Below are 10,600 nucleotides of genomic sequence, written 5' to 3'. Positions count from 1 at the left end.
GGGCCACCTGGGCTCGGGAAGCAGGCTGCCAAAGCCCAGACTCTGGAAAGAGCCCCTCCACCGCACCCCACCACCGCCCCCACCCCTGCTGCATTCTGGAACATGTAGTCCCGGAGAGACTCTTTTCCGAAAGAAGCGAGTAATCACTGAAAGGGATACCCGAGCGGGGCATCCTGGGAGCCGCGCGCGACTGTGGGGAGCCGGGAAAGCGGACACGCAGAGCTTCCTGGAACTTGAAGTCCAAGGGTGGCCTCCGCGGTGGAACCGGAGTCCCCGGGAGGCAGGAGCTGCAGCGAGCCCGAGCGCAGCCTGCTGGGGATTGTAGTCTTCTTGTTGCCTACGGCCCCTGGCGCTACTTGGACACCTGGCGTCCTAGGACTACAAGCCCCAGAAGCCCATGCGCAGGCGGGAGGGCGGGGCAGGGCCCGGAGGCTGGGGTACCGCCTCCTCTGCAACGCCGGGCCCGGAGTCTTAGAACCCAGGGCCCGCAAGGGTCCTCGCGCGGCTGCCGGGATGCAGAAATACGAGAAACTGGAGAAGATTGGGGAAGGTAATGGGACCGCGAGATGCTCCTGCAAAATCTTCTTCTGCAGACCCTTCAGCATTCCTTGCAGCCCTGGCTCCTCTACCGTCAGCAATACCCACAGATTCCGACCTCAGCACTGGCTGCAGCCCTGGCCCCCGAGCTCAACACTCCGTGCAGACAGCAGTCCTCCCCCTGCTAGCGTTTCCCATGGACGCCTGCCTCCCCACCTTAGCACTCCCAGTGACCCACCTCCCGACCTCCACACGTCCTGCATTTCCTCTCCATCCTCAGCACCTCTTGCACAACCTCACCCACCCCCAGCCTCAGTTCTCTCTGCAGACCTCCAACCTCTGCGTTCCTGCTGGCCCTTATTCCTCTCCCAGACCCCTGCTCCCTATTTTCAGACCCCAGAAGCTTGGCCTTTGTGATAGACCTCCTCACCTGGCCCCTGCAGCCTCTGCCTGTTGGAGACACCCTTGAGCCATCTGCAGGCTCCTCTTTGCCACATCACCACACACAGAGCTCTCTGCCGTGCCCAACCTTTACCCCACATCTCTTCCCTTGCTCCTCCAGTATCAGCAATAACACACTCCCATGCTGCTTGCTGTCCCGGCAGGGGCTTCCTGAGTTGGGAAAGTGTGCCCCATCCTTTCCCTACGACTCCCCTCCTTCTTCTAGGCACCTACGGAACAGTGTTCAAGGCCAAAAACCGGGAGACTCATGAGATCGTGGCTCTGAAACGGGTGAGGCTGGATGACGATGACGAGGTAAGACTTGGGCGCCAGGGCCAGGGAGGGGCTGGGGGCCTGGGCTGGGTGGGATGTGACTGTGGCCACCTGGCCCCTCCAACGTGTAGGGCGTGCCGAGTTCTGCCCTTCGGGAGATCTGCCTACTCAAGGAGCTGAAGCACAAGAACATCGTCAGGTGTGTGGGTGGGCTGGGTCAGAGGAGGTGGGGGCTTCAGAGATGTGCTGGGCTGATATTGGGCTCTTAGGTGCGGGCTGTGGCCCTGCCTGCCCAAGTCCTCGCTTCTCCCCAGGCTCCATGACGTCCTGCACAGCGACAAGAAGCTGACTTTGGTTTTTGAGTTCTGTGACCAGGTGAAAGGGGGGCTGGAGGGCCAGTAGCCTTGGGAGGATACAGGGACCCCAGCTGAGGTTCATCTCTGTCCCATCCCCCACCCCCATTCCTTTTTCAGGACCTTAAGAAGTATTTCGACAGCTGCAATGGTGATCTAGATCCTGAAATTGTGAAGGTAAGGAAACCGGTTTCCTGGGAGCTCGTTGAGGCTGGAGTTGGACTCTGTATTCAGTGAACATATTCCCAGGCCCCACATGGAGACACTCAGGGAACGAGGGGTGGAGAAAACCCTGTTTCTGCTTCTAGGAGCCTCCGTCTTAGTGATCATTTTCATGCGACCGCTTTAACCTGAAAGGAAGTCTGATGTCAGTGATAGGATTTACATTTGAGAGGTGGGAAAATGAGGTTCCAAGAGAGATTCATTAATCCCACAGATTCTTATTGAATGCTGTGTGCCAGGCACTGTTCTAGGTCCGAGTGCCCTTCCAAGTTTCCAAGGAAAATAAGTGCTTGATGACTGTTGTTGTTCAGCCGCTCAGTCCTGTCTGACTCTCTGCAACCCCATCAACTGCAGCACACCAGGCTTCCCCGTCCTTCACTATCTCCTGGAGTTTACTCAAACTCATTCCATTGAGTCGGTGATGCCATCCAACCCTCTCATCCTCTGTCATCCCCTTCTCCTCCTGCCCTCCATCTTTCCCAGCATCAGGGTCTTTTCCAATGAGTTGGCTCTTTGCATCAGGTGGCCAGAGTATTGGAACTTCAGCCTCAGTCCTTCCAGTGACTATTCAGGGTTGATTTCCTTTAGGATGGACTGGTTTGATCTCCTTGCTGTCCAAGGGACTCTTAAGAATGATAAACGATAACACAGCACAATATACACATGGATGGTTATGATGTCCATGTTCAGTTGAGGCCAGGTAGGGGACAGACAGCAGTGTGGGATGGGAAGGCAGGAAGCCCCACCCAGCTGCCAGTTCCAGAAAGATGGGGACCAGGGCTCCCCCATTCGGCGTTCATTTCGAGTACCCAGCAGAGTACAAAGAAGGTCCTCAGTAGTGAAGGGGTGAGTTGCCCTGAGCTTGGTGCTGAAAGACGGCTGGGGTTTCAGGGCCCATGATTCCCCGCAGGGTGCACGTCCCATCCAGAGGGTCTGATGACCTCCTCCCTGCCCCGCCCCCAGTCATTCCTCTTCCAGCTGCTGAAAGGCCTGGGCTTCTGTCACAGCCGAAATGTGCTGCACAGGGACCTGAAGCCTCAGAACCTGCTCATCAACAGGGTACCTCTGGGGAGGGGGCAGGGCGTCTGGGAGGCCGGGGCAGGGTGAGGGAAGCCAGGCAGGAAGGTGGGAGCAGGGGGCCTTCCCTCAGACTGTGAAGAGCCCCTCTCCATGCCTGTCTCCCCCCCACCGATCCCCAGAATGGGGAGCTGAAACTGGCTGATTTCGGTTTGGCTCGCGCCTTTGGGATCCCCGTTCGCTGTTACTCAGCTGAGGTGAGCTGTGGGGGTGAGGGTGGGATGTGGGGAGCGAGGGAGGGGGTCCCCAACGAGCATCGCTCAGCTCCTCCTCCAGGACTCCTGTCTGGGCACTCTCCTCCATCTCTAACTGGGGGTTCCTGTGGGCGGGGTCTTCTTCTTCAGGTGGTCACACTGTGGTACCGCCCACCCGATGTCCTCTTTGGGGCCAAGCTGTACTCCACGTCCATCGACATGTGGTCAGCCGGCTGCATCTTCGCAGGTGATGTTTCTGGGTTCTGCGGGGGCGCTCTCCCATTGGAGTGGAGGGTACTCTCCTGGGAAGGGTGTGGGGCCCCTGCGGTGGGGGTGGGGGGCACAGGGGTGAGGGCTTCTTCTCATATTGCCCCCGCCTCTCCCCCAGAGCTGGCCAATGCTGGGCGGCCCCTCTTTCCTGGCAATGACGTAGATGACCAGCTGAAGAGGATCTTCCGATATCCTTCCATCTCCCTTTACCTCACGCCGCTTCCCAGCCCCTGGGAGGGGATCTGGAAGCCCCCCGGGGCTCAGAGTGCAGGCAGGGAGGGCAGCGAGGGGCGGGGCCAGGACTGGGGGCACCTCCGGGCTTGTCCTGAGGGCAGAGGGTGGTGAGCACCCTGGAGGTCACGGCGCAGGTGTGTGCTGCCAGCTGGTGTGGCTGGTAGGCAGGGAGGGCTCCCTCCTCCCCAGCTGAGAGCTGAATTCTTAGGGTGAGTGAGCAGAAAGGAGCAGGAAGGTGATAGAGGGGGAAGGTGACTGCCTCCCTGGGGCCACGGACCTCAGGGCTTCAGTCAAAGTAGTTAATCACGGCTGTCAAGTATCTGGTCTGCTAGAACAGCACACAGCTGAGGCTGCACATGAGGATGGCGTGGGCTGGGGGTCTGCTTGTGTTGTGAACTAGGGGATGGAGTGAGGAGGGCTGGGGTGGGGGGGCGTAGGCAGAACCTCCCTTTCCTGGGGAGAGAACCCCTCACCCTTTTCCTCCACCTGAGTGGCCCTTGACCCCGTGGACACACTCCTGGGCACGCCAACCGAGGAGCAGTGGCCCGCCATGACCAAGCTGCCAGACTATAAGGTGTGATGGGGCGAGGGGGGCGGGGGGGCGGGGGTCATGCGTGGTTCCCCCCGAGTGTCTGGCCCTGGCAGTCTCCATACTCCTGCACCCCTGGTCTGACTCTCCCTGCCCCCCCCACAGCCCTACCCAATGTACCCAGCCACAACTTCCCTGGTGAACGTCGTGCCCAAGCTCAATGCCACAGGGAGGGACCTGCTGCAGGTGACGAAGGGCAGCGTGGGAGGGCGGCCAGCACACTTGTTGGGGCTGGTGTGGACTGGGGTAGCCCAAGGCCTCCAGGTCTGAACCCGTCTCGCCTCCTCCTGTCATCCAGAACCTGCTCAAGTGTAACCCAGTCCAGCGCATCTCGGCGGAGGAGGCCCTGCAGCACCCCTACTTCTCCGACTTCTGCCCCCCCTAGGCTCCAGGGCTGGGGGCCTGGCCCACTTGACGCCCCCTCTGGGGAGGGGGTGAGAGGCAGGGATGCGCCGTGTGCCGAGCTCCAGCTGTGCTGGGCCAGCCAGGGTGGAGGTGCCCTCACCCGCGGTCTTCACTCCTTCCGTGGACTTTATTTAATTTCATAAATTGGCTCCTTTCCCACTGTCTGGCTGATGTGGTGGTGACGCGGCTCTGGGGCGGGGTGGAGCAGTGCTGGGGGGAGAGCCTCTGCTTCGCTGGATCACCCTCTGTCACCCTGCTTCCAGCCCTAGCTGCCTAACTGTCCCGCCCTTGCTCTGCTACTGTAAGTGGCCAGAGGCTGGGGCTTAGAGGCTGTGACGCTCACCCCATGTATCTATGCTGGGGGCGGGAGGCAATGCTGCGTCTGCACGTGTGTGCGCGCAGTGGTTCGAGCGCTCTCGTCCCTGTCCCTTCCTCCTCTGCCCAGGAGGGGTTGGTCCTGGGGAGTGAGGCTGCCAGTGTCCGAAGGCAAGGATGGGCTTCCACCAGAAATGGGGAGCAACCACCAGAAATGGGGAGCAGAGGGAGGGCCTTTCTTGATGGTTCTTTGGTCCCTTGTGTACCCGCCCCTCTTCTTCCGTCTTCATCCCCCACACCTAGGCCTGCAGGCTGGGCCAGGAGAGACCCACAGCCGTGGTTGGGAACCCCCCCAGCCCTGCTCCCTAATCTGTCCTTTTCCAACACTTAGGGTACAGAGAAGGTGCAGGGAAAGCAGGTCTGGGCGTGTGCTTCCTGGCAGGGGTGGGAAGGGGATCCCCCCCGGCCCCCAACCCCAAGCTGGGGCCTTTGGCTCTTGCAGGAGGCTGGGGAAGCAAAGAGAGGTTCCCCTGGAGATGGGGAGCCATATCAGCACTCAGTCCCTAATGTGAGAAAAAGTCATGACCGCCTCAAACAGGACAGCAGTCTGGTTCCTAGGAGCAGGCTGCCCCTCTGGCTTCCCGCCGCCTGTTCCCCCACTTCTCGGGGGGCTCCAGATAAGAGCCTCCCGCCCGCCCTTCCCTGACAGGACCCCAGGGGTGCGTCCTAGCGCTGCCTCAGGTCTGCCTGCCTCTGAGATGTCGGTTTGACAAAACTCACTCACACGGAGGCGCAGTGACCCCTGCCCTCCCAGCGCGCTTCTCTCATAGATTTCTGGGGGGTTGACATTTTGGACACCGTGTCTGCTGGGTGATGGTGGGCAGGGGCCTTCTTGGGGCTGAGTAGGGCTGAGGGTGGCCAGGCCAGTCGGCCTGTAAGAGGAACGGCAGCGGAGGCTGATGCGCTAGAACTTTATTTGGGGTGAAGGCGGCAAAGACGCAGGTGGGTCGGTCACATCCAGGGTGTCAGGGTGCAGACCGCGCCCCCACCCCCGCGTCTAGAGGCGGGTGACGAGGTAGCACGTGCGGTGGGAGGCAGAGAGGGTCTTGGCAACAGCGGAGCAGGGGGTGGGAGGCCTGGGGAGACAGACCGCAGCGCTGGGTCCTGCCTGACCCCTGCCCTCCCAGACCTAAGCTCTGCCCTCCTTCCTGACCTCAGGAGGCCATTTCTTGTTACCTGGGGCCTGGGCTGAGGTGGGGAACTTGGGTCCGATGGCTGCCCGGCCCTTCCTGAAGCTGTGAGAGGAGGGAGAGGGTCAGAGGTGGGGGTGGGGATGGAGGGGTCTCCCCCCACCAGGGACCAGCCAGGATCACTGCCCTCCCCTGTCCTTCAGCTGGGTAGGGATGGTGTTCTACACTTAGGAGGGGGCTGAGCACCCACAGTGGCGATGGCAGGAGTGGGGATTTGGGGGGCTGTTACCAGATTGGCGCTGGAGGGCCTCTGGGGGCGCTTTCGGTTCCAGAAGCGACGACCCAGGACTCTGTCCCAGAACACCTGGGGACAAGCAGTGCTGGAGGTGGACCCCACACCGCGATGCTGTGGCTTGACTCCCCCTCCCCTAGCTGGGGCCCAGGCCCACCCACCTCACAGAGGTAGTCCAGGATCTCCAGGATGGTGAGCAGGCTGGCCCCGATGAACAGTCCCATCTGGCCCCCAATGTCACCTGTGGAGGCGGGGTCACCCGGTCAGCCCACAGCTGTCTGCCCTGCCCACGCCTCCCTCCCGGCCGCAGGGCGCTAGCTGCACGCAGGCGCAGACACACCGAGCAACTCGGACATTTCGTAGGCCTTCTTCTGCTCCACCGTCTCATAGTTGAGGGCTTCGAAGAAGATGTCCAGCACCAGCACGTTCTCCCTGGAGGAGGAGAGTGTTTGCTGGACACCCCTAGTGCCCGTTGCTGGCAGGAAGGTTGAGGCGCTTGCCCAGAGCCCCCGGAGCCGGGGAGCGTTGGGTAGCCGGGTTTCCCAGCCCTGGGTGCGCACGGAGGTTCTGCCCGGAGGAGGGGGCCCGCCCCGCCTCCAGGGCCCCGCCCGGCTCACGCGATGTAGGCCTCGCTGCGGTTGTGTTTCCGGGCCAGGTAGCGGGCGGCGGCGCGGCTGGGCATCCGCACCATGGAGAGCTCCTTGGCGTAGCGAGTACTGGCGCACGGGTTGGGGCAGCGGCACGCGTCCTTCCGCAGCAGGGCATCTGCCGGCCACAGGCGCCCGGGTCAGGGCCTCTCGCTTCGCGGGGCCGGCGCCGGGATCCGGGTCGCCGGCAGAGCCGGGGTGGGGGTGGGGCCGGGGTGCGGGGGAAGCTCGCCCCTTACCCAGCGCCGGGTGGGCACAGTCCTTGTACTGCTGGGGGCTGCACACTGGGGCACTGCCTGCACGGCAGGGGCAGGAGACAGCTTCAGGAGCGGCCCCCAGGACCCCCGCTTCCCCGTACCCCCTCCTCTGAGGCCCCCCCTCTCACCCGGCATGTGCACCATTCTGCAGCCGCACTTGCGGGCCACATAGCGGCTCTGGCAGGCCAGGCGACACCCCACTAGACTATACGGAGGGCTGAGGCCCGGGCTGGGGGTACCCAGAGGACCAGGCGCTTCTGGCTCAAAGTCAGGGTCCAGAGAGACAGAGCTGCAGTCGCCCCAGGGCGGCGGCAGGAAGCTCAGCTGGAGGCGGCGGGTTAAGGAGGCTCCCTGGGGGGCAGTGAGGTCCCTGGGGCAGGTGTGAGGAGCTGGGATGGGGTCTGGGGGTGTGGGGTGGGGGCATCAGGGAGGATGCTTGCTGCTTCTGGCAGGACACGAAAGTCTGGTAGCCAGGGGCTGCCCCGAAGCCCAGCTGGTCGATGAGTGGCGGCTCCTCCTGGGTGTGGATCTGCACTCGAACTCCCACCTCAAACGGGGTCTCCTCTGCAGGAAGAGGGGGACCCTGAGTCCTGAGGCCCAGGTCCCAGGGCCCCCCCTGCTGCAGCCCCCTCTCTCCAGGACTGTGACCAGCTAACTCCACCCCTTCCCACAGGAAAAGGACAGGCCTGGCTCCAGGTGGGCCCACTCCCAGGACGCCCCCCCGCACGCTCCCCTCCCCGTACCCACGTCCCCCCACACGGGCAGGTACTCCTCCTGCTGCACGTCCAGCATAACCTCCAGCCCGTTGCCCATGCCACCCTTGGGGGTGCTCAGCAGCTCGGCTCCATCAGCGCCAGAGTTAAAGGTGTAGCACTGGCCCATCTGCGTGAAGATCTGGGGGAAGGGCAGAGGACAGGCGTCTCCGGGGGCCAAACGGCCCTTTCTCGAGGCCAGCACGAGGACCCTCCCTGGCCTCTATCTGGTGCTCTCTTTGAACACTGAAGCCCGCATTTTCATGCCCGAACGTGTGTGATAAGTCACTTCAGTCGTGTCCGACTCTGCGACCCCATGGACCGTATATAGCACGCCAGGCTCCTCTGTCCATGGGATTCTCCAGCCCAGAATACTGGAGTGGGTTGCATGCCTTCCTACAGGGGGTCTTCCCGACCCAGTTATGAAACCCAGGTCTCCTGCATTGCAGGTGGATTCTTTGCCAGCTGAGCCACCAGGGAAGCCCAAGAATTTTGGAGTGGGTAGACCATCTCCTCTTCCAGGGGATCTTCCTGACTCAGGGATCGAACCTGGGTCTCCTGCACTCCAGACAGATTCTTCACCTGATAGCTGAGCCACCAGGGAAGCCTCATGCCTCCAGACCCTCCCTCCATTGGCACATGGACTTGGACCCTCATCAGCTCCCATCACCCCCATGCCTCACCCTCACCGCAGGCCTTGAGCACAGCCCGCAGGACAAGTGTTTCTTTGGAGACTGGAATAAAAGGAAGAGGGTCCCAGCTGCCCTCCTTCAGGTCTGGCAGAAGAGGCAGAGGGAAACCAAGCCCCCTCCCTGCTGGCAGAGAAGCAGGGGGCCCTGGCCCAGCACACCAGACACCCCCAACTCCCTAGGAGCAGGCTTTCCCCAGACCAGACCTGGGCCCAGAGCCAGCCTGGGTGAGGGCCCCCAGCGCCCCCAGTGTGACCTTGCCCTCTGCGGTCCAGCTGAGGGTTGGAAGGGGGCTGAGAAGGACCGATTTTGGGGCTGAACAGAAAGGCACTGTTGAGGCAAAGGGAGGGGAGCCCTGGCCCCTGGCATGGCACGGCTGTCCAGGACCCTTGGCTCTGGGGGAGGCTGGCGCGGACAGCTCACCGTGGTGAAGTTCTCGGGCCCGCAAGGCCAGCCTCGGTAGCGACAGTCCAGCAGCATGTCCTCGAGGGCGTGCCCAGCCCGGGCATAGAGCCGGGCCACGTCAAAGGTGGGGCTGGGCATGAAGCCGGGGGGCGCGGGGGGCCGGCCCAGGGCGCGCAGGTAGGCGGCATGCTCGGCAGGCTCCAGGCCCAGCAGCGCGGGCCCGGCCCAGTGCAGGTCATTGGGCGTGAGGCGTGAACGCCGCAGCGGGTTGACGTTGCACAGGGTGACGGCCGGGAAGGTGAGCCGGCGGCTCTCACGCTCCTCCAGGGCCGTCTCGTGGTGGAACTCACCATAGTAGCGCACCCGCCCTGCCACCTGGTACAGGAAGGTGGCCAGGGCCAGGAGCACGGCGACGGCCCACAGCCCCCGGCGCGCCGGCGGGGCCCCCGGGCCGAAGACGTGGCCCAGCCCGTGCATGGTGCAGCTGCTGGCGAACGCGCGGATGTCCGAGGTGGGCAGCCGGGCCTCCTCCGGGCCCGTGGGGGGCTTCATGGCTGCAGCCCCCGGGGTGGAGGTGCAGGGGCGCAGGGGGTCAGGCGAGAGGGTCAGTCAAGGGTTGGGAAGGGTCATGCAGGGGTGCGTCAAGGAGGGCAGAGGCGAGGCAGAGGCACTGGCCTGGGGAGATGGGCTGTCCTGTCCGAAGGAGGGTCCCCTTGGCCTCCTCTGGTCCCAGGTGGTGGCCCTGCTGGGCACAGTGATGGGCCTCAGGGTGCGGGGGTTGCTCCGTGGCAGAGACCAGGTAGGGTGCAGCCGATGTGGCAAGCAGGGCAGCTCTGCTGGAGGCTGCTTGGCTGAGCCGGAGCTGCTGCAGAGGATTGGGTTTCAGCGGTGAGGGGGCAAGGGGGCTGGCAGAGCAGTCTGGGGGGGGCGGGGAGGTCCCTGGGGCCCCAGGCTGAGCCATTAGTGCAGCGTGGGGGGGGTAAGGGATGGGGGGTGGCAGTGGAGACTACCAGAGGCGCCAGCAGGAAACCACAGCATTCCTGGATCGGGCTTGAGGAGGGGGAGCCCGGAGATAAATTGGGGCTGGGGGTGCTCTGGGTGGACCCCAGGTTCCCAGCTGCAGCCCCTGAGTGTTGGGCCTGAGGGGCAGCCGCTGACCCTTGGCCCAGCCCTTGCTCCCCCCCGCCCCCCCCAACCTCACCCTGGTTCATCTGCTCTTTTGCAAACAGCGGAGCTGGCTCTCCACCAGGCTGGAAAGCGATGGGGAGCTGGCATCAGTGAGCTCTTCCTTCCAGGCCCCCAGTGTCCCAGACGACTCTGGGTGCTGGGAGCTTCTCTGGCCCCACGTCCAGAGGCGGTCCATCTCCAGCGATTCTCTCCCACCTCCCCATGCGCAGGCCCTCCTGTCTGGGTGAGGGGGGCTGGCCTCTGCCGCAGTGATGGTGGGCTCACCCGTCA

General features: G+C 63.3%; 2 protein-coding genes across 2 annotated transcripts; one reads left to right on the top strand and one right to left on the bottom strand.

Annotated features, from left to right (window-relative positions):
- The first annotated feature begins 418 nt into the window (after nt 1-418).
- On the top strand, nt 419-4,738 carry CDK5 (cyclin dependent kinase 5). The gene is made up of 12 exons (XM_052638581.1): nt 419-550; nt 1,205-1,293; nt 1,383-1,450; nt 1,566-1,626; nt 1,725-1,781; nt 2,790-2,885; nt 3,026-3,100; nt 3,248-3,344; nt 3,486-3,555; nt 4,115-4,175; nt 4,296-4,376; nt 4,489-4,738. The coding sequence occupies exons 1-12, from the start codon at nt 514-516 to the stop codon at nt 4,573-4,575; spliced, it is 879 nt and encodes a 292-aa protein (XP_052494541.1). The 5' UTR covers nt 419-513; the 3' UTR covers nt 4,576-4,738.
- Nucleotides 4,739-5,967: 1,229 nt separating this feature from the next.
- On the bottom strand, nt 5,968-9,694 carry ASIC3 (acid sensing ion channel subunit 3). Its single transcript, XM_052638804.1, has 11 exons — nt 9,161-9,694; nt 8,040-8,190; nt 7,733-7,860; nt 7,425-7,620; nt 7,279-7,335; nt 7,010-7,157; nt 6,733-6,824; nt 6,554-6,633; nt 6,390-6,464; nt 6,147-6,205; nt 5,968-6,046 (listed from the first exon to the last, which is right to left on the bottom strand). The coding sequence occupies exons 1-11, from the start codon at nt 9,692-9,694 to the stop codon at nt 5,968-5,970; spliced, it is 1,599 nt and encodes a 532-aa protein (XP_052494764.1).
- Between the last annotated feature and the right edge of the window lie 906 nt (nt 9,695-10,600).

The sequence above is a fragment of the Budorcas taxicolor genome, chromosome 4 (genome assembly GCF_023091745.1).
Source record: "Budorcas taxicolor isolate Tak-1 chromosome 4, Takin1.1, whole genome shotgun sequence".
Taxonomy (NCBI): Eukaryota; Metazoa; Chordata; class Mammalia; order Artiodactyla; family Bovidae; genus Budorcas; species Budorcas taxicolor.
The sequence above is the reverse complement of the archived record's forward strand: the minus strand, read 5'-3'. Positions and strand labels throughout refer to the sequence as shown.